Source organism: Orcinus orca, chromosome 2 (assembly GCF_937001465.1).
Source record: "Orcinus orca chromosome 2, mOrcOrc1.1, whole genome shotgun sequence".
NCBI classification, from domain to species: domain Eukaryota; kingdom Metazoa; phylum Chordata; class Mammalia; order Artiodactyla; family Delphinidae; genus Orcinus; species Orcinus orca.
In genome coordinates this window covers 158,923,135-158,945,747 of record NC_064560.1, presented here as the reverse complement: position 1 = coordinate 158,945,747, position 22,613 = coordinate 158,923,135, and the positions used below count along the sequence as shown (strand labels likewise).

Below are 22,613 nucleotides of genomic sequence, written 5' to 3'. Positions count from 1 at the left end.
TGTCTTGTCATAGAGAAGTTTTTAATTTTAATGCAGTCAGATTTAGTTTAGGTTTTTATTTAAGAGTAGGTTTGGATAAGGATCAAAGAGAATTTCTGAGAGCAGTTAGCAACTGGTGGGAAAGGTGCCCCATCAAAGGAACACTACCAGTAAAATCTGTGTTCACAACTATCTTGTTAAAGCTTAGCTATTATAGGGCCAATTGTGGAGATAATGACTGCATCACAGAAATGGTTAATTCTAGAAATCACTTACGGACTTCCCAGGACCATTCATCGTTGGAAACCAAGGGAGACTTCAGCAGTTTATTATCCTCCATCAGAGACCAAGGTTCTCTAGAGGATAACATGTACTGGAATATAACAGTAAAGGAACTAGCTGTGGGATTTGCAGATAAAATATAGGATGCCCAGTTAAATTTGAATTTCAGATAAATAACAATTTTTACATGAGACATACTTATACTAAAAAATTATTTGTTGTTTGACTAAAATTCAAATTTAACTGGGTATCCTGTATTTTTATTTGCTAAATCTGGCAACCCTAAACTGGTGAGACTCTTGAATCAGATTGTCTTGTTTAATGTAATTTAGCCTTGAGAAGAAATCCAATTACCTGTGAAGAGTAATCATTTATTATATTTACATGGAAGTTCCTTAAGTTTTTCAAAAGTAGAACTTTTAAAAATGAATTTTGCATGGTATAGATTACAAAATGAAGATGGCTTCATAATTATGGTAACTACAAATTCCAAAATTATAAACACTGCCCTTCTTATTCTGTTTAAAAAGATATAATGGGTCTCTATGAATAAAAAGGTTTTGTTGTCCTTCTCAACATGGAAAACAACATTTGATTTTGTTAGTAAATGTGAAGGACTAAAAAAATATTTATATGCTGAAAACACCAGGTATGTATTTGTTAGAAATTCCCTATTAGTGCAAACTCCATTTTAAGAGTCATTCAACCCTCACTAATGATGAATGCTATCACATACTGTAGTCTTCCTGTAATGGAACAAAAGTCTGTCTTTAGCTGCATGACAGTAATGGAAGAGGGAAGGGAAGAAGAAACAAGGAGAGGAGGGAAAAGAACTCATCAGCTTAAGAATATTTTAAGTTGGGGATTAGACTGTTAAACAAGTTTTACATTTTTCAAATGATACTTTTAAATCACTTTATGAAAAGAACACCAAAGACAACTTTTAAATGTCTGACTTTGTGCATAAGGATCACTGGTAAAAATACAATGGCAATTCAAAAGTAATTTTTCTCAATTTAAGTAAACATAGCTTTTGACCATCTTACTATACGTTAGATGCCGGACCAGGCACTTTGTGGGATACCCCTGTGACTGAGGAGTACTTAGGGAACTAAACATCTAGTCGGGTAGAAAGACACAGGCATAAGTAAATGCAATATATTCAATACAAGGTGAGTTGTCAAGTAAAATAATACAGATTGAAAATGCTACCAGAGCGTAAAAGAGTGTGATATTCTGGGGGGGTGGTAAGAAGTCAGCAAAAGCTTCCCGGAAAAGTGGCTCTTGAAATGGCTCTGGATGAGTAGGGATGAGGTGCGGGGGACAGGAGGAGCAAGAAGCCGAGGTCGGCAGGTATAAGATTTAGGCAATGCCTGAATAACTCTGCTTTACCTGGCGCCTGCTTCTTCTGCCTCAGGTCTGTTCTCTTACCACCAATTTCTCCTCCTCAATGTGCCTGAGCATTTTACTCACCATATCGCTCCTCCCATTTGTCTAACCAATTTATAATCCCCACTGGGGCCCAGTTTTACTGTTGCTTTCTCTGCAAAGTCTTCGCCGACCATCTTTGCCTTCAAACTAGTTGGGCTCTGTATCGTTTTCTCGTGGCACACCATAACTTCATATGCTAATCACACCTGCAGTTAAGAATTACATGGGGGCTTCCCTGGTGGCGCAGTGGTTAAGAAACCGCCTGCCAATACAGGGGACACGGGTTCGAGCCCTGGTCCAGGAAGATCCCATGTGCCGCAGAGCAACTAAGCCCGTGTGCCACAACTACTTAGCCTGCGCTCTAGAGCCCGTGAGCCACAACTACTGAGCCTGCGCGCCACAACTACTGAAGCCCGTGCGCCTAGAGCCCATGCTTCACAACAAGAGAAGCCACCACGAGAAGCCTATGCATGGCAACAAAGAGTAGCCCCTGCTTACCGCAACTAGAGAAAGCCCACACGCAGCAATGGAGACCCAATGCAGCCAAAAATTAATTAATTAATTGAAAAAAGAATTACATGGGATAATTGTTTAACATATAACTCTTTAGGTTATGCAGTCCACAAATACAGGGACTTTTTTCTGTCATGTTCACTGTTAGGTCTCCTGAGCCTTAGCACAATGCCTGGCACATCAAAGATACCCAATAAATTTTTTATGATCAAAAATTCATAAATTTTTGATGACTGAATTCTAAAACGTGTGGTTGAATATAGCTTCAAATGCTTTCACAATGTTGATAGCTATGTTATACTACAGGGCGTGTAAGAAAGGTATAGAAGCAAATTAACAGCATGATGCATAAAGATTTCCAATTAAAAGCAGTTTCGTAGAAGACATAGCATATATGTGCTAGATACGAACGTCTTTCTTAGTGAAGGGCAGGAAAACTAGAAATTTAACATAAACAATAATAAAAGCACACATGGAATATTAAAACAGAAATCTCCATAATCTTCAAATAACTTGACTTTATAGATAGCACCTTCCATTTTAGATACTAAAGAGTATATTTTTATTTTTTTAGTCATATGCAAGAGCTATCTACTCAAAATTTAGCTAATCTCAAAATATGGTCAATATCTGAATTTAATACCTAGTCAGTATTCTTACAAATTTCAGTAACTTTCATAATCCTTTCCAGCCCCCCAAAATAAAAGGATTTTAAGTGTCCATATACCCATATGGGTCCATATACCCATATATCCATATACCCATTCAATGAATTTATAATTTTACTCTCTGTAACAAGATCCCAGTACATCATCACCAGATTCATATTGATTAGAAAGGACAATATTCATCATTAAAATATCTAATGTATGAATCTAAAGTTGCCTCCTAGTTCCAACTGTATTTGAATGACACACTTTTAAAATTTTTATAATTAAGTACTAGAAATATTTAATTGTAGAAACTGAAGAATATATTGAATATGCTTTGTTTTATGAAGTCTGGTTTTCCAACTGTGAGTTATTGGCACTTAGGGGAAAAAAACAATCACTTAAATGAAAACTAAAAATATAAAGCCTATGTTTAAAACATGGCCTTTATTAATACTGCCCACTGAGCTCCATTTTTATTTTACATTGAAATACTTCTGCTTTGCAAAGAAAAGACAGAAAAGTGCATTTTACAAGAGTACTTTTTTGTTTTTAATTCTCTGCGAAAATGGAAGGAATCTGAATCACAAGTTCACAATGTGGTAAAATGAAATTAAGAAACAATGATTTCATTAATGCTATGCCATCACTAGTGTTTGGCTCTGACTCTGTTCTTGTAAATCAGATCCTGATATACAGTCTAGAGCATCTAGATTATTACTCTACGCATATTAAACACAGGAAAGAAGGTTTAAAAAAAAACCCTTTCAATGTACAAACATGAATTTAAAAACTGATTTTAAAAAATCACCTTTTTACATAATGTATATGGCAAAACTGCTTTAAATACATGGTTTTGGAAGAATTATTTACAAAATGTATCAGTCTGTGAAACAATTCACAAACAAAGCATACATAATTGCTTTACTTAGTTGTTGCATCTCAACTTTGGGAGATATAAATTTATTCGGCAGTATAGCAAACATAAAAACTGTGACAAAATATCTTAAGGGCAACCAAAAATTTGATCCTCAAAACAGTTTAAGTACTAGGACTGCCAAAGTTTCTAAACAAGGACATACTTTAATGATCCAGATGCCCATTTATAGTTCTACACTGTTTGAAGGACTGAGACAGACTCCCTTCAGTACAGGCAAAGCCGCTGGATGCAACCTCCTGTAAAAGGGACAGCTGAGAGCTATTGTCATTCGAAGAGTGAATTAACCTAGAATTTTCTTTTTTTCAATTTTATTAATATTTTAAAAAATACATAAAAATACAACATCCAATGTCTGAATAAATATATTTAACAAGTTGCAAGATAATACCTTATTTTACACAAAATTTTCAGCTTTAGAAATCTTGTTAAATAACTTCATTGTTGTTATATATTTCATTTTTGTCTTTTTGTAACAAAATAAAAACTCTGAAATTACATAGAAAAAAGACAAAATATTTTTGTCAAGGGATAAGATAGTCCACTGAAAACTTATTCACAATTCCACTGTAAACATTAATAAACATTAAAATATTTGCATAATTGTGTGCTCAAAAATCCTATAAAAAGTGGAAGACTTATTACAACTGTAGTTTTCAGTCAACTACACTTCCTTTCACAATTTATTTTGTCCCATTTACACCTTAAACCTGGGCACACTGCTGAACATATACTTTGGCAGTTCTAAATAGCAAGTGCTTCCACACAAAAAAAAAAAAAAAAAAAAAAAGAAAGAAAACCAACAACAACAATAAAAAAACACAACATAAACCCCCTAGTCACCAAGTGTTCAAATACATCTCAGTGAAAGTGCAGCAGTAACTATTTAGCTGGATATTTTGATGTTTATCATGTGCACTTGCTTGTCTATGATTTCTATAACACCTGAAAGCTTTATTATACAAATTCAAATTTGCTAAGTGCCCTTTTTCTATCTTCACAAAAAAACGAAAAAAAAAATTAAAAATTATGACAAATATGGCAGGCTGCCTAAACTTCAGTTATTAATCAGCTTATTTTTCTTGCAACAGAAAAAAAAAGAAAAGAGAAGGGAATAGATACAATCCATCCTGGAAAAGTGTACAGGATATACTTAGCAATGTCAAACCAGTTGAGTGCTTTCTGTGGTTGTATTTCAGGGATTTGGGATTTATGTCCTTGGCAGCAAACTGCTGGGAAGGCAGAGAAAACATTTATCACCTGCATTCTACAGCAAGTACGTTCTGTGGGGGAGATGATGAGGAGGGACTCATTCCAGTGTCTGATGAAGCAGATGACATGGAGGCTCCTGCATGAGACACTGTAGGATCAAAGAAGCTACATTAGACCCGACAACTATCACACAAAGATACCCAGCCACCGGCAAATCAAAAATAAATTTCTTAACATTATTCACTTCAATTACAGTCCTCTTAAATGGTGCATGAAGGAATAACAACATTTTGTCAGCAAAAATTTTGTTTGGTTCAATTGAGTGGAATCAGTCTCTCATCACTTAAGTAACTCAGTTCAAAAAAGGCACCGAAAATGTAAAGACTAAAGAGATATAAAATCTTAAATCCCAGGCTTCCCTGGTGGCGCAGTGGTTGAGAGTCCGCCTGCTGATGCAGGGGACACGGGTTCGTGCCCCGGTCCAGGAAGATCCCACATGCCGCGGAGCGGCTGGGCCCGTGAGCCTGCGCGTCTGCAGCCTGCGCGTCCGGAGCCTGTGCTCCGCAACGGGAGAGGCCACAACAGTGAAAGGCCCGCGTACCGCAAAAAAAATAAAAATAAAAATAAATCTTAAATCCCTACTTGAAACATCCCTGAAAGAAACTCACCTTGTCCCAAATCAGAAATGAGATCAACCTGAGATAAATTTTCACTATAGCAAATTCCTGCTTTATCTCTGGGTTATAGGACCATAAAAGAATTCACTTATCCTAGAGAATTTCTTTTAACCAGCTAACCATTGGCTTCCTATCTTTATCCTGTCCCAATATACCCGATGGACACAAAACTCTCATAAGCAAGAAGCAGTAATCTAAGTCAGGTATCAGAATCATGGGATCAGGATGGAAATGTGGGTGAGTGATTAGAAAAAGTCTTCAAATGACTTTAACAAATGACTTTAACAAAACTCTCCAGGAGCATGGAGCTTGGATTAAAGATCATTACTCTATACATCAGGTGCTCTGTCATTTTTTAGTTTTTACTTTTTTCTTTGCAGGGCCCTCCTATCTCCTGCTCATGTTTGCCCAATTATTCCTATTTTACTTAAAGTCTTAATTTTTGTTTAAGTATACATTCCTCAATGTGTGTACTGCCAAAATGACATTTAACTCATTACTACAAATTCTAATATGTGTGCTAGAAGTCACTCAATGTTTCACTTTAATAACTCACTTCACACACAAAAAATTAAGAAAACAAAAAAGGGAAGAAGACTATAAGAAAATCATCTTTTTAGTTGTCTGAACTTATATGACCTTTAGGAAACTCAAAGCCGTTGAAGGTTCTCTGAAGAAAAGCTCAATTTGTTAATTTGTTCTTCTTTCTGTGTTTAAAAATGCTGTAAAGACTTCTTGCTATTTACAGTTTTTAAAGAAAAGGACAGGGGCTTCCCTGGTGGCGCAGTGGTTGAGAGTCCGCCTGCCGATGCAAGGGACACGGGTTCGTGCCCCATTCTGGGAAGATCCCACATGCCGCGGAGCGGCTAGGCCCGTGAGCCATGGCCACTGAGCCTGCGCATCCGGAGCCTGTGCTCCGCAACGGGAGAGGCCACAACAGTGAGAGGCCCGCGTACTGCAAAAAAAAAAAAAAAAAAGAAGAAGAAAAGGACAAACATGGAAGGTCGATCTCTTTCCTTTTGCTCCATCACATTTCCAGGAATTGAAAACTGCTGGACTTGGAGTAGATTCAAGACCACATATGACACAGGCCATTTTATTAGTATTTCATCCCCTAATTCTCTGCCATAGATAGAAAACTTCTCTCAAGATGGGCAAGCCTATCAGATAATTTACTGTTTTTTTTCGTAAAGGGACATCCCTCCTAGACCCCTCCCCTCCTGTTCCATCCTATTCCTGAAATAGTTGCTTTGTAGGCCTGTTATGTAGTGATCATTCTAGGGCTTCCATGTGCCATCACCTTGAGATTTTCCTTACTGTTTTCCTACGTGGGATTCCTTGTTTGCTGGATGTCATGTTATCTTAATAGCTTGGCTTCTAGTTTTTAATGTCACCATTGAGAAATCTGACGTGAGAAATCTGATGCTGTTCGGAGACCCAGTTTTTTGTATATACCTTTATATGGTAAGCTTTTGGAACCTTACCTCTATCCACAGGGTTCTGAAATTTCATAATGTGCTTTGGTGTGATTTTTTCCTCCATTCTTTATAGAGGTCACAGGGAGTCCTTTCAATTTTCTAACCCATCTCCTTCAGTTCTGGAAGTTTTTCTTATTTCTTTGATCACAACTTCCTCCTATGTTTATTCAGTGTTCTCTTTCTAGAAATCCTATGATTCAGAAGTTGGATGTCCCAGCCAGATCCTATATTTCTCTTAGTTATTCTCTCCTATTATCTTTGATATTTTACTGGGATTTCTTTAGCCTTGCTATCTTACCCTTCTATTTATTTATTTTTTATTCCAAATATCATATTTTTAATTTTTAAGAGATGAATTCATTGATAGTATCATATTCTTGTTTCAAGACGGCAATATCTTTCCTGTAACTCTGGATATTAATTATAGTTTGTTGTTTTTATATGGCACATTGTCCAAGTTACTTTTTTCTATTGAATATTTTGGTTTCTGTCTTTATGTAAAGGCTTTCCTCAAACATCTGGTCTTGTGGCTTCCATATTTAAGGGGGAGCATTAAAAAGCTAACTGGAGGCTATACATGAGGCCGCCGGGCTTTTAAATGTTGGGCAGTGCACACATAGTGATTTGTAAGGATTTTGCTTTTTGGTTCAGGAACCTCCAAATGCTGGTATCTATGTTAGATCACTTCCCTTGGGCTGACCAGTTTCTCCAGAGGAATCTTTCAATCTCCTTCCAGGAATGAGCATAAGCTTGGTTACCAGCTTTCAGAGAGACAAGAAGATGAGATTATTGGTTGGAAAAGGGACAGAAGTCTCATCATTTAGTACTGGAAACTTTCACTCAAGCTCATTATTTTTGGTTTAGCATCTAACCCTCACCTTCAGCTATGGCTGGTGTCCCTGGGTCTTTCTATAACCCTCACCTTCAGCTATGGCTGGTGTCCCTGGGTCTTTCTATAAACCTGTTGATCCCTCTTAGCCTCCAATAACTTAATCTCCTATTTTCTGCTGGAGTTAGGGGAAAAAGTAGTTTGCTTCAGAGGGTGGGATGAAAGGATCCAATTTCTCCTTCCTTTTTCAAACCATCTCCAATTTTCATCCTCACACCTCACACTGTCCTCAGAGCTCTTCTGGGGTGATGTAGTGTGAATTAGCTTGCTTCTCATTGTTTTGTCCCACTAGAAGGATAAACAAGCTTAGGTGTTTAGCATTCTGTCATCTGCTAGGACAGTTACAGTCCATCTGCTTCTCAGCTTCCAAAAGATATGCTGCTGACATTTCTTGTCTACCGTAGTCAGTCTGCTGTCCCATTCTCTCGTCCTTGTGGGTATAGGGCTTTTAATTTTCTTTACTATTATTTTAGTGAGGCCTGGGCTTGGGGTACATATGAGATGTCAATGTTTAACTAGAAGTCAATGCTATACATTTTTAAGGTTTATTTCAGATGCTTTTCTCTCCTCGTGATTATTCCGAAGTCATCTCTCCTTCCACCAACTCCTGTTCTTGTTAATATCACCCTCAGGGCCCTCAACATACAGTTCCACTAGACGTTAAGACTCTGAGATGGAGGTCTGTATCTTATTCATCTCTGTACTTCCCCCACCTGAAAGAGGGCCTGGCATATGGTATGTGTGCATTAATGTTGTAAAGCTGAACTATCTTATATAGTAGTTGCTTAGGAAATGACTTATGATCCCAACAAGATAACCTCCTAGAGGATAAGCCATATCCCTCTTCATTTTGATGAACCCCATAATGAAAAATATAGTGCCTGTTAATAGGCAGCCAATAAATGTTTGTTGAGCAGTGAGAGAAATTCAGAGGGAGTAAGCTCTTCTTAAGAACCCACCACATTTAGTAAAATCACATATTTTGTAAAACAGTTCATAGTCTCTTTCAAGAGTCTCATTTGGATTCAGTTGTTGACTCACTTCAACAATAGCAACAAAGAAGAAAACACTAGGAATCTAAAGATAACAATAAGTATATACTATATTAAAAAGTGGCAAACCTAAATCTTCTAAAACGATAGGACATATATTTGAAAAACGGGGAAGAAAAATTATAATCAAATTACCTTCTCTGTCTTTCTTTTTTAATCTTTTTCTCCTCCTATCTATGGTTGCAACTTCAGACTTCAAAGACATGTAATACTTTCTGATTTCCTGTAGTTTTTCTTGGAGAAAAGAGATTCTCTCCGTACTGTTCATGTTATCTAATTCATCTAAAAGGGAAAAAAAGTTAATCTGGATTTAAAAATAATTCTATGAGAAAAAATGATGGCAGTTCTATCAAAAGTCCAATTCATAAATCAACAAACGCTTTAGTTTATTAAAACCTAACAGTACACTAAATAAGTCTCTATAAAAATGGAAGGCCTTAATTAAATTCATGAATAAGATTTCTATATATATCCCAAATATTCCACTAAACATGTATTACTTAATGATGTATTACTGAAATAATCAGAAAAGCACAAGGAAACATCAACATTCAGCAACTCTGATCTATAATTGTAGTTATTTATCCAAATAGTGTCTTTGTATTGATGTTTTCCTCATTTATTAGTTATTTCCAATTGTCAGTACAAGAAAGGGTGTTTAAGTTTCATCAATTTATATAAATCATACATGTCTCATTCCATAACTGGAGAGCTTTCTCCAATCAATATTTATCAAGTTAGTATTATAAAAAGACACAGATTTGTATTTAAGATAATAAGTAGTGATTATTAATAAGACAACATTTAGGATACGTAAATAAATGAATTTGCTAATCATTATTCCTTATTTTGACATTTCAAAATATATACCACTTTGTAATATACATTCAAGTTTTCTGTAAGTTTCTTACTGAGTTGAAAACTCCACTTATATGTCCGAGGAGATGAATTTGGATGTTTTTCTTTCTGTTTATCTTTTTCTCCATCTTTGATGTGAGGGGATATTCTTGCAGGAGATCGTGCAAGCTTCTGTGGCTTAGATACACTAAGATGCTTTACTGGGGTACATTTACTTGAATTGTCTAGGACAGGAAGATCTTCACTATCACTGCTTTGTCCTATAATAAGAAAAAGTTGACTCAGGTTATAAATGATAAAAATCTCAAATATTAAAATGCAACGGACCCAGTAATTACACTTTTCGGTATCCTAAAGAAATAAATGCACAAATGTGCCAACTTTTATAACAATAAAAAGATGGAAGTAACCTAAATACCCACCAAAAGGGAAATGGCTAAGAATTATATATCAGTATTATTGAATACTGTGCTAAAGTTGTTAAAAAGAGTAAGCTAGAGTTCCTAAGAACAAAAATGGCAAAATATCCAAAATACATTGTGAAATGATAAAGTTAAAAAACAATAAGCACAGTATTGCCCCACTTATGTTTAAAACAAAACATAAAAACCCAAAAGGGGACCAACCCAAACTACACATGAACAAGCATAAAATACACATCCAACTTTTAACATATGTATAATATATAAAGTGTGTCAGGTATTTGTTTGCAAGTCTACATCCCTCCTCACCAAATGTGTATTTAAAGATGCTTTTGGTTTTCACTTAATAACAAATTAGAATTTTCTCTCAACTTTTTCTGCTTTTTTCCAAAGTCTACACCCTACTTCCATCCTATTCACTCTCAACAGCCAACCTTCCCTTCTACTGAAAAGGCAAAGTTGAGGGTTACACACTCACTTTCCCAGCCCCTCCCCTACTGTATCTGTCCTTATCTCCCTTTTTGGGCCTCAAAAAGAGGAGACTGTTAATTCTGGGCAAACTAATCTCTTCAGCTATACTCTTGAAACCATTTATTCCCAGCTCCTCTGAAATATCCCAATGTTATTTTATCTTTCTTCTTTTTCCAGATGCTTCTTTAAGCATCTTTTTCCATGCCTAAAGCGTTCCTACCCTTAGAGAGGGAGGGAGGGAAGGAGAGGAAAGCCTCCCCCTTTAGCTGGCACCTCTTTCCTTCTCTTTAGGGTCAAATTTCATGAAAGAGAAATTCTTTGTCTTTCTTATTTCCATACTTTCTAATCATGTCTCCTTCCCATGCTCTTGTTAGGGCCCCAAACACTTACTATTCACCAAATTCAATGAATATATTTTAATCCTACTTGAATATTCTATTGCATTTGAAACGTCTTTCTTATTCAAACCAACTAGTGTTTACTGATTTTCATTTATCTCTAATCTGCTTCTACTCTGCTATTCCTGGCCCATTTAAAGGGATATGCCACATAATTCCACGTCTGGTTCTTTTTCTTCTCATTTTACAACTCTCCCATAGCAGTTTTATCATCTTGTAATCCTTCAACAACTATCTTCTAAAAACAGACTTTCTTCGAAGCTCCAGAGCCTTATTTTCCTAATACGCGGTATCTCTAAAAGCAACATTCCCTAAATTACTCTTCCAACAGCCTGCTGCTACTCCTATATGCTATATGTCAGTTAACCAGTTCCTCATATCTAACTAATAATAATTGAGTACTAGTGATTTTATGTCCCAATTCTCTTAATTCATTCCTTCTTTCACTGCCTTAGTTAAGCCAAAGATTCTTTCCAAAAGGAAAAACTGATCATCTCCTTTTTTTTTTCCTTTTTAATCTTTTTAACTTTTTATTTTGAGACAATCTTCAAACTTACAAAAAAGAGAAGAACAATTACCAAAGAATGTTTTTCTGCCATTTGAGGATAAGTTGCCCTGCCATATTTGAATACTTTAGTGTTCTCTTCTTACAAATAAGAACATTCTCCCTGTATTAGTTATCTTCAAATTAGCCCAAAACTTAGCAGTTTAAAACTACAAATGTTTAGTATCTCACACGGTTTCAGAGGGTTGGAATCTGGGAACAGCTTGGCTGTGTGGTCCAGCTCAGGGAATCTTGTGAGGTTGCAGTCAAGCTTTTAGCCAAGATTCTGGTCTCTGAAGACCTGACTGGAGCTGGAGGATATGCTCCAAGATGGCTCACTCACATGGCTGTTAGTGAGTTTTGGGAGGCCTCAGTTCCCTGCTGGCTGTTGGCAGGATATGCTCAGTTCCTCAGCACGTGGGCCTCTCCATACACTGCTTGAGTGACCTCACACCATGGCAGCTAACTTCCCCCAGAGCAAGTGATCCAAGGGAGAGCAGGAAGGAATTTGCAGTGCCTTTTATGACCTATTCTCTGAAGACATACTCCATCACGTCCACTTTATTAGTTAGAAGTGAGTCACTAAATTCAGCCCACACTCAAGAGGAAGGGATTAGGCTTAGCCTCTTGAAGGGAAACGTATCAACACATTTGTGGATATGTTTTAAAAACCACCACACTCCTAAAGAACCATAATACAACCATCAAAATCAGGAAATTAACACAGATATATTACTATCATCTAATCCTCAGATCCCACACAAGTATCTCTACTTGACCTGATAATGTTCTTTACAGCAATAGGATCCAGGTGAGAATTATATACTGCATTTAATTATCACACCTCATAAGTCTCCTTTAATCTGGAACGGTTCCTCTTTCTTTGACTTTCATAACCTTGACAATTTTTAAAATCATAGGCCAGTCATTTTATAGAACATCCTTCAGTTTGAATTTGTTGATGGGTCCTCACGATTACAGTCAGGTTATACATCTTTGACAGGAATATTACAGATGTGCAGCTATGTTCTTCTTATTGCGTCCTGTCAGGTGGTACATTTCACTTTGTCCCATTACTGGTGGTGTTCACTTCATTTGACTAAGGTGATGTCTGCCCAGCTCAGCCACTGTAAAGTTCTCATTTTCCCTTTGTAATTCCTGCTGTCTTTCTAGTCTCATCTCCCATCACTCTTTCTCCATACTCTAGACCTGTCTTGTCCAGCCACTAGCCATACCTGGTTATTGAGGACTTGAAATATGGCTCAAAGGTTTTTCTTTGAAATGCCTTTTATCTTAAATAAATTATATGCCCCTTCCTTGAAATATGTATCTACTGTAATCTAGAATTTCCCTTTCAGACTTGTATGAAGGCATGCTTTGGAGGTAAAATTTTCATTTGTTAAAATCAACCATGTTTATTTCTATTTACTATATTCTACAACTTAATTTTACTCCTTATTGTACAGAAATCTGTTTTTCATGTAATCTATTCTTACTGGTTTACTAATTTTCCTGTTTGTTTTAGTAAGAATTTTATTTCCCCGTATTTCAAACTTACTGTGTTACTATTTAAAAGTCAGTTTTTCTAGATGAAAGGAGAACATTCCATTCAGAAATGTAAACTTAATCTGCTTTTATTACCAGAGCAAATGTTATTTTTCTTTTGTTCAAGATTCCCAAATGTAGTCCTCTAATATTAAACTGCTTTACATAAGAAATACAAATGAAATAAGCATAAAAAATAACCACAGCTATCCCAGCTCTAAATAAAATTGACAAGCACCTTCAGATTAAAAACTAATGGAAAAATTGCTACTTTTCAGAACATAATAAACCAAATTGAGTTTTAAGCTGACACAAATGATCAAGCCAACAAACTGCTGAAAGTACTAACACCATACTAAAGCCAGCATTGAAAAGTACCAACCTGCTCCATTCTTTTCATTTTTGGCTACAGCACTTGTTCGCTTTGGGGTTCGCTTCTGCTTTTTGGCCAATAATCCACTAGTTCCATCACTTGGCCTTTTCTGGCCTGAAATAAGTGAAAAGAGATATTTAGAAAAAAAAAAAATCAAGAGCAAGAACATTCATTCACCTATTTACTCTACAAGAATTTCCACGTGTATGTTAAAAAGAAAAAAAAGGAGGGGAGGGAGGGAGAGAGGAAAGAAGGAAGGAAGGAAGGAAGGAAGGAGGGAAGGAGGGAGGGTACGTAACAGATCATTAGTTCCTAAAACTCTTGGCTCACTAGTTTTTGGTTTTAATATAACGGTTGATTTTCTCCCTAGGAAGTCCTTACCCTTCTCTCTGCTCTCTCTTTCTTGAACAATTATACTACAGGTACCAGAGGCAACGCTGGCTTCAAATCCATTTGCTGATTCCCTCTCACAGAGACCTTCTTGAGATTCTTCAGCAATACTATCGACCTCAATGGTTACGTCACTCTCACTTTTTATACTTCGAGACTCATCTTGGCTGAGAGTAAGTGGTGAAGCCACTGAAAAGTTATGCTGTACTGCAGGAGGTAGGGCAGGTGGAATAGAAACAAGAGAGTTAGATTCAGAGCTTTCAACTACTACATCCTCAGTACTGGTCTTATCCTTTTCATCCAAATCGTCCAAATCTACTTCATGGCAAACCAAGGTTTCCGGCCCAATCAGAGGCATTGCATCCTCTTCTTCTTTTAGCGGAGTATTTACAGTTTCTTCAGCTGGACTATCAAATTTTTCTTTAGTCAATTCTTGAATGCATTGGTTTGGCTCTGCTATTAATGATGGCATTCCTTCATTTTCTATTTCAAAGTGTTGTTCAAAATTTAAGTTTTTCATTCCGTCAGATGCAACACAATCACTGGTCCTTTCTTGAGAAATACTATTTGTCATTTCCATTCCATTCTCCATTCTTACTTTTTTCTCTGGTGATGACTGTCCCAGTATTTTCCGTTTCAACTTTTTTTCTTTTGCACACTGGTCAATTTCATCTTCTGTAGCAGAAGAAAAGTTTTTATTGTCTAATGAAGAAAATTCTATACTCTGAGCTTCTATATGAGGTTCAGTTCCTGCTTCATCCTGGCTAAATGATGAAATCTTTATAATTTCTAAAGAAAGATCTTTTGTCTTGCTTCGTCTTCCCTTTCCTTTAGGAGATTTTTCTGCCTCTTTCTTAACTTCTTCTACTTGTTCCACTTTATTTCCAAAAATCTGTACTATTTGTTCATTCTCTCCAACTTCTAACTTCAAGGTTTCTAAAGGCTGCATTTGAGTCCTATCATTTTCTTTTAATATATGTGCAGCAATCTTTGGATTTTCTTCATCTAGTTTATCATCACTTAAACTTTCATTTTTTTCTAATTCTTCTTTAATATCAGGAGAAAGTTCTTCATTCATCAAATTCTTTTCTAAAAGGTCTTCTGTTTCACTATCAGATGAACAGGAGTCTGCAAGAGGAAATACTGTATTACAAAGGTTTCTATCTTAATTACCAATGCAATTTTATAATAAAAATTCTGCCAAAGACAAAACTCTTTATCAAGTACCTCTGAATACCTCCTTGTAGAAATTTCTTATGTAAAATAAATCAGGACTTCCCTGGTGACACAATGGTTAAGAATCTGCCTGCCAATGCAGAGGACACGGGTTCAAGCCCTGGCCCGGAAAGATCCCACATGCCACAGAGCGACTAAGCCTGTGCACCACAACTACTGAGCCTGTGCTCTAGAGCCCACACGCCACAACTACTGAGCCCGCACGCCACAACTACTGAAGCCTGTGCACCTAGAGCCTGCGCTCCACAACAAGAGAAGCCACCACAATGAGAAGCCCACGCAGCAAAATGAAGAGTAGCCCCCGCTTACCACAACTAGAGACAGCCCACGCGCAGCAACGAAGACCCAACGCAGCCAAAGATAAATAAATAAATTAAAAAAAAATAAATCATACATTTGTGCCAAAATGGGGGAGGGGAGACCTCAAATTCCATGTGAAAATACATTGCATAGAAAATATTACTGTCTCAATTCCATAAAAGAGCTATTTTGCAATTTTTACTAGTATCGTATTTAGGCTACAGTAACCCCTAGAAAAAGCAAAGGACTAGTACTGAGATATGAAGTTAATATGTTAAGTGGTTTGATCTGAGATCTAGAAGGTACTGATTAATAAATAAGATGCCCATTTTGTGTCCTTAGAAAGGAATATGATATTCTACTTAATTCTGAAAAGATGTACAGAATGAGAAGCTTGAATTCTCAAAACTTTAAATATTCCTCTGATTAAGAGACAGAAAGTACAGGCCAGCTACCTTAAATCATTCTCTTTAACTCAGAAAATTTTTAAAATAATAACTAGGGTTCTAAGATGGTATAGAAGTTGTAAAATACAAAAATTCTACCCACATGGTGCTCATATTCTAAAGAAGTGCAAAAAAGCAAGCTTAAATGTACTTTTTAAGTGAAAAGGTGTGTAGTTTTATTTTGTGGTTTTATCATATACAGAATTTAGAATTTTTTCTCATGGTAAAAAAAGTAGGGACTTCCCTGGTGGCGCAGTGGTTAAGAATCCACCTGCCAATACAGGGGTCACGTGTTTGAGCCCTGGTCCAGGGAGATCCCACATGCCCCGGAGCTACTAAGCCCGTGCGCCACAACTACTGAGCCTGCACTCTAGAGCCCATGAGCCACAACTACTGACCCCATGTGCCACAACTACTGAAGCCCGCGCAGCTAGAGCCAGTGATCCGCAACAAGAGAAGCCACCGCAATGAGAAGCCCACGCACCACAACGAAGAGCAGCCCCCGCTCGCCGCAACTAGAGAAAGCCTGCACGCAGCAACGAAGACCCAACGCAGCCAAAAATAAATATAAACAAAATAAATAAATTTTTTTTAAAAGTAGTTTTTTACTTTTATGAACTAGTTTAGCAAGACCATGTACAGTTCTGTAGACTATACACTGCACATGGGCATGCATCTAAGAGGGCATCTTCCACTTTGTGGACGTCTTGCATTTGTGTATTATGACAACCTTCCAGCAGATGGCAGTAAAGAGGAAGAAAGATGCCGTTTTCTCCACACGATGGACTCCTGGCAATCCTGTGGTTCAGAAAAGCTTTTTTCTTCAAGGGAGGGAAATTTTTATATGAACGTTTTTCTAAATTTAACATTTCTTAAATTACATGGAAAAATATACAAAGGTAGAAAAGTGGGAAAAACGGTAAAATCAGAATAACATATGTTCACCTATATTCATCACAAAACATGCCTCTACCACATTAGTTTGTCCTGTCTTTGAACAACACAGTCACAACTTTATTGAAAGATCCTAGGTGAACAGCAATAGATTACAGGAGACACTGGCACATGCTTTGTAGGACAGTGCAGCACACAGGAGGACGCATGGCTTGTCAATGCACCCTCTGTTAAAATAGAATATTCCTAGGGGGGATTCCCTGGTGGTGCAGTGGTTAAGAATCCGTCTGCCAACGCAGGGGACACGGGTTCGAGCCCTGGTCCGGGAAGATCCCACATGCCACGGAGCAACTAAGCCCACGTGCCACAACTACTGAAGCCCGCGCACCTAGAGCCCGTGCTCCGCAACAAGAGAAGCCACCGCCACCGCAATGAGAAGCCCGCGCACTGTAACGAAGAGTAGACCGCAACCAAGAGTAGACCCCGCTCGCCACAACTCGAGAAAGCCTGCGCACAGCAACGAAGTCCCAATGCAGCCAAAAATAAATAAACAATTTTTAAAAAGAATATTCCTACGGTATTAACAAGAAAAGTTATTCCTAATTAAGTAAAACATCACTAAATTTTAAATAAACATGATACAGCAAAATAAACATTTTCTTCAAATCAAATTTTGTAGTTTAAATCATATAGTAAAAGCCTAGGGACTTTTCTGGTGGTGCAGTGGTTAAGAATCCGCCTGCCGAGGCAGGGGACACAGGTTCGATCCCTGGTCCAGGAAGATCCCACATGCCGTGAAGCAACTAAGCCCGTGCACCACAACTATTGAGCCTGCGCTCTAGAGCCCGCGAGCCACAACTACTGAAGTCCAGATGCCTAGAGCCCGTGCTCCGCAACAAGAGAAGCCACGGCAATGAGAACCCACGCACCGCAACGAAGAGTAGCCTCCGCTTGCCGCAACTAGAGAAAGCCCGCGCACAGCAACAAAGATCCAACACAACAAAAATAAATAAATAAAATTGATTCCTTAAAAAAAAAAAACCTAGATGACTTGCTATGAATCTCTCGCAAAACTGAAGTTTTATTATTTTTATTATTGATTTTTAAAAAACCAGTGATTCTCAGAATTCAGCACCTTCCATTCCATTTGACAGAGGTGAGCTGTCTGGCATATTGATGTGAGCACTTCTGGTACCTGATTTTCCATCGCTGTTTGGAGTCTTAGACAAACCATATGGCATGTTTGATGAAAGAGTAGATTTTAAAGGAGGTCGTCCCCGTTTTGACTTCTGCCTCTCCTCATCCCTCTTTTCATCCTTTTCACTGTCTTCTTTGTTCTGGGTAACAACAACAAAATGTATGAGAAGCACCAGCCTATGAAAAATGAACAGTCTACTTCTCCAAGGAAAACTATAACTCAAAAAGGTTTGTTATGTCAACTCCTAATCTGTAGTTATGGAAAAATTAAAATTAAATCGTTTTCTAAAATATTTTTGTACTTATGTGAATATGATGTTCTACAACTTCAACTTGTAACACTGCAATTATATTGTGAAGGTCAGAGTCAGTACATTAGAGAGCTATACACTACTCAGCTCTCCCCCTTGTTTCTTACTATTCCCTGAGGAAAAGAAAGATACGTCATCATCTCTACAGCAAAGGCTGAAAATTGTGGGTGTGCATGAGGGTACAACTGGCCAACGTATGTCTTAAAATTTAGTATCAGCTTCCAGCATTTAAAAATTAGATTTCGCATTTTAAAAAATACAGTTGTCTTGAAAAATCCTAAAATCTGGCAACCCTGGGTCTGCATCCCACAGCAGAGTAGTTAGTTCCATTCTCTCTAGATGAGGAACTTGACCTCTCCTTTGTCACTCTCAGTCCTACTTTACAACCCTTTTCCAGAGAACCTCACAGGCCTTTGTGTTTGAAGTCTGTGCCCTAGGGGTCGCTGTTTTTCACCTTTCCTGAAACAGCGTGGTAATGTGTTTACATTTTTTACTTTTTAAGCTTCTGTGTTGAAGAGAAAATCACAATTACTTTGAAAGACTCAAGATGATTATACAATGAGAAAACAACGTTTACAGAAAATACAATATGAATAATTCCTGTACCTATCATAAAGGATATGGCACCTATGTACATACTTTAGCTTTTTTCTTCTGTTTTTTCTTTGGTCCACCTTTGTCCAACGGCCAGATTATCCTGTCAGCCTTCACCCATTCATCATACCTTAAAATAAAGAATGTATTAAAAATTCACAAGAATACCTTATTTGAAAGGTACTCACCAAATAAAAACAACAGTGAGATAGGCTAAAGAATTTGGTTCTAGCGTTGGCAGAAATGCGAAGGGCACGGATGCTAGTTTGCTGGTAACATGTGTGCCAAGTACTCTACTAGGTGTTTTATGTACCTGCCCCCAACAGGGCAAGGCAAGAGAATTTCTCAGGGAAAACAGGCTTACAGGGATAGCAGGGTAGGCAAACTCTAAATAGATTCAAGATTGTTTGAACTGCCTTCTTTCCCACAACTCCCACACATCTGAGCCTAATGAAATAAGTGATTCTGCACTGGAATTCATTCTATTGATCGAATAATGCAAAACAAGTCAGGTAAATTCAAGTTTGTAATATGCTCAGTTCCAGATTATTTTATGAAGTCCTTTTCAACTCTTTTCCTCTCAGAACTCTCTCTAGCCTCCAGTATTTCTAATAAAATTTTATTCTGAATTGTATCACCCCTAAGACTGAAATTTTTTATAGATATTTCCTTTACCTACGTTTATTCTGTTTAGCTCAAGTTGAGAACTCCTCATTTTCCCCTTTCCCAAAATATTGACATCACTTCTAAATTTTAACATAGTCAGTCCAAGTTACTAATCAGGGGCAAATAAGGTATTAAACTTCCTAGAACTAAATAACAACTTTCATATTATATGAATATATAGGTATTTATAGAGCTCAACCAGAATCTAAAATTTGAACATTTAAGCAAAAAAACTACAGGCAGTCCTTGCTTTGAACTGCACCATGATGATGGCAACCATACCCTCACTTTGTTACCGAATTACCGTGAAGTCACGCAAAAGGACACTGTTCCAATATGCGCAAGTTCAGCTGACACAGTACCACGACTACCTATACTATGGTTTAAAAATGATCTTCTCCTGCATTAACCCAATATCTAGCAGTATGGAAGGTCAATGAAAACCCAAACCATGTGAATTCCAGTTAGGAAGAACATGAGCATGTAATAAAATGACTGTGAAGAAGAGTCATACAGTAAAACATTAAAAAAATGAGACAGAAGGATGACAGAAGGGGGAAATTCTGGAAAGCAGAGAAGACACACTGATGGTAAATAAAAGTAGATGGATGTGAACTAAATAGAATCTGAGGAAAAAAGGCTAAATGGGCTGCAACTGCAAAGCAGGGACTCGAGGTTGGTAAGTGCGGTCTTTCTTCCCAAATTCAGTACATACATACAAAACAACTGGGAGATGGACGAAAAAGTTTGTTTTTAGTGTTGGCAGAAATGTGAAGGGCACAAGGGCTGGTTTGAGAAAAAAGAAAAGAAATTTTCAAGTTTTATACGCTATTCGTTAAAACCATACTCTTTTAAAATGACGTGAGAGGACAGAAACCAAACTCCCCCTCACTAAAGAAAAGTTAATGTTTATTGAGCACTTACTAACTATATTAGGCACTAATTATATTAACTTTGCATGTTAATGTAGATATTAGCACTGCTTCTCACAGAATCCCTGTAAAGTAGGTACTCTGTCTTCCCCAATTCAGATGAGGGAATTGAGGCATAACAGGGCACACACTGAGTATGTAGGGAAATTTTGGAGCACTCTGGCTCAAAGCAACTACAGGGCAAGCAGAGATACTGAACACACAAGACTTTCTAAAGGAGAAAGAGAAAAGTAGTCCCTGCCATTCAGGAACTAGCCTGGTACTATTAGCTGGGCCTTGCTGTTGCTACGGAGCTGTTCTGGCCCTCACAGCTTGGGCGTGTTGTTCTCATGTTGAATGTGAACCATTTCACAGAACATCAACATCAGACAGGTCTGTTCCGTGACCATAATGGATCAAGACAAAAACAAGACCACTCCCTAGTTGTGTCTCAACCCAGAAAAAAACAGGAACATTTTCCAAGCCACAAAAATGACCAAGCATCCTTTTTTTTCCTGACTGCTGCTGCTTTACCAATTATAGCATTAACCCTGCTCTAGTCTTCTCTCCTTATAGATAAGATTAAGATAACCAATCACAGAATTACCCCCCACTTCTTGACAGCATCCAGTCTAGAGCAAAGCCCCATTTCCTTAAACCCACCCCAAAATCACCTAACAGAAGCTCAGATCTAAGTCCTATCTAATATTCTTTTTTTATTAATTAACCAATTCAGAATTGTTACAGTGCTTGATACAGGTTTGATTTCTGATAAATTTAATAAACAAACAAACAAAACCACTTGCACTGTTGGGCGCCATGGGCCTGGCTCCCTACAGGATGTTTCCACAGAATCCTGGGCTATTGCTTTTCCCCAAGGTGGTACTGTAAGCTTTCACAGATCCACCCTCTAACTGAGGTGCCACGTGGTTCTCCAAGCTGTGTGTTCTCCCTCACTGAAAATGAGTAATAAATCCAACTTGTTCAACTACAGATGTGATCCTGGTGACCTTTGGCTGGAAGTATTGACATAGCTAGTAAAACAGTGGGAATGACAGGAGTCTTGGAAAATTCAGATACAAGGTGTGCTTTGTAAATACATATATACTATTTGCTTTAGTTCTTTAAACATTAAATTGATCTTTCTGAACCAATGAAAGAAATTTCAAAAAAAGAAAATAATTTCTTGCTTACCTGACATTCCATCCATAGTAATGTACCAAGTATAAAACTTCTCCATCATCAATTTCAGTGCCTTTAATACTGGCTTCATAGATTTTCTGCGTTTTCCCTCGTCCATATTTTACTTTCACTTTGGTTCCTGTTAGGCAAGGTTCTGTGTCTTCCTCATCTTCCTCCCCTTCAGAGTCACATTTGCTTTCGGTTTCTTCCCTGCAGTAAGTTATAACATTGATAATGCTACTAATAACTTAATGGAAAACAAAATAATATATGCTAAAAGAATCCAACATGTAGAAGAGTCATAACCTAATTCATGTCAGTGGAGGAGGAGAAGAAGGAGGAGAAGGAGAAGATTTTTACAGACTACTTACTAAGGACTTTATTTACTATGTAAAGGTGCACTGTACCAAAAGGAAATCCATACTTCTTAAAGGCCAATCAATAATCACAGTTAATGATGATGTGGAGTCAAATAAGTCACTTTTGATAAAGCAAAATAAGGACAACATGCTTTGAAAAAGTCTTTAGGATTCATACTCAAGTGCCACCTTACAGGTGAAAATGACCTAAAGATAGTTTTTAACTTCCTGCAACTAAAATGCCTTTTAAGTCTACTTTACTACTACTTTCCGCTCAATTCAGAACGGTTCTTAACCAAGACTAGTTTTTTGGTGGGCAAAATAATGAACAAGGGCTAACTACCTTAGTAACTCTATCTTTTAAATTATTGATAGTTTCTATTTTAAAGGTTTCCCCACCCTAACAAAGAAACGAT

At 37.4% G+C, this 22,613-nt stretch overlaps 1 protein-coding gene across 7 annotated transcripts in view; it reads right to left on the bottom strand.

The window, feature by feature from the left end:
• Nucleotides 1-3,282: 3,282 nt before the first annotated feature.
• Nucleotides 3,283-22,613, bottom strand: part of ARID4A (AT-rich interaction domain 4A) — a 58,681-nt gene continuing 39,350 nt past the window's right edge. For all 7 annotated transcript variants that reach the window (XM_012536547.3, XM_049704758.1, XM_033404686.2 and 4 more), the window contains 8 exons: nt 21,851-22,048; nt 19,125-19,209; nt 18,173-18,314; nt 14,093-15,229; nt 13,721-13,825; nt 10,012-10,218; nt 9,236-9,382; nt 3,283-5,152 (listed from right to left, as the gene is read on the bottom strand). In XM_012536547.3, coding sequence (XP_012392001.1) covers nt 5,049-5,152; nt 9,236-9,382; nt 10,012-10,218; nt 13,721-13,825; nt 14,093-15,229; nt 18,173-18,314; nt 19,125-19,209; nt 21,851-22,048 — 2,125 coding nt within the window. In that variant the 3' untranslated portion in view covers nt 3,283-5,048. The remainder of the gene's footprint in view (nt 5,153-9,235; nt 9,383-10,011; nt 10,219-13,720; nt 13,826-14,092; nt 15,230-18,172; nt 18,315-19,124; nt 19,210-21,850; nt 22,049-22,613) is intronic.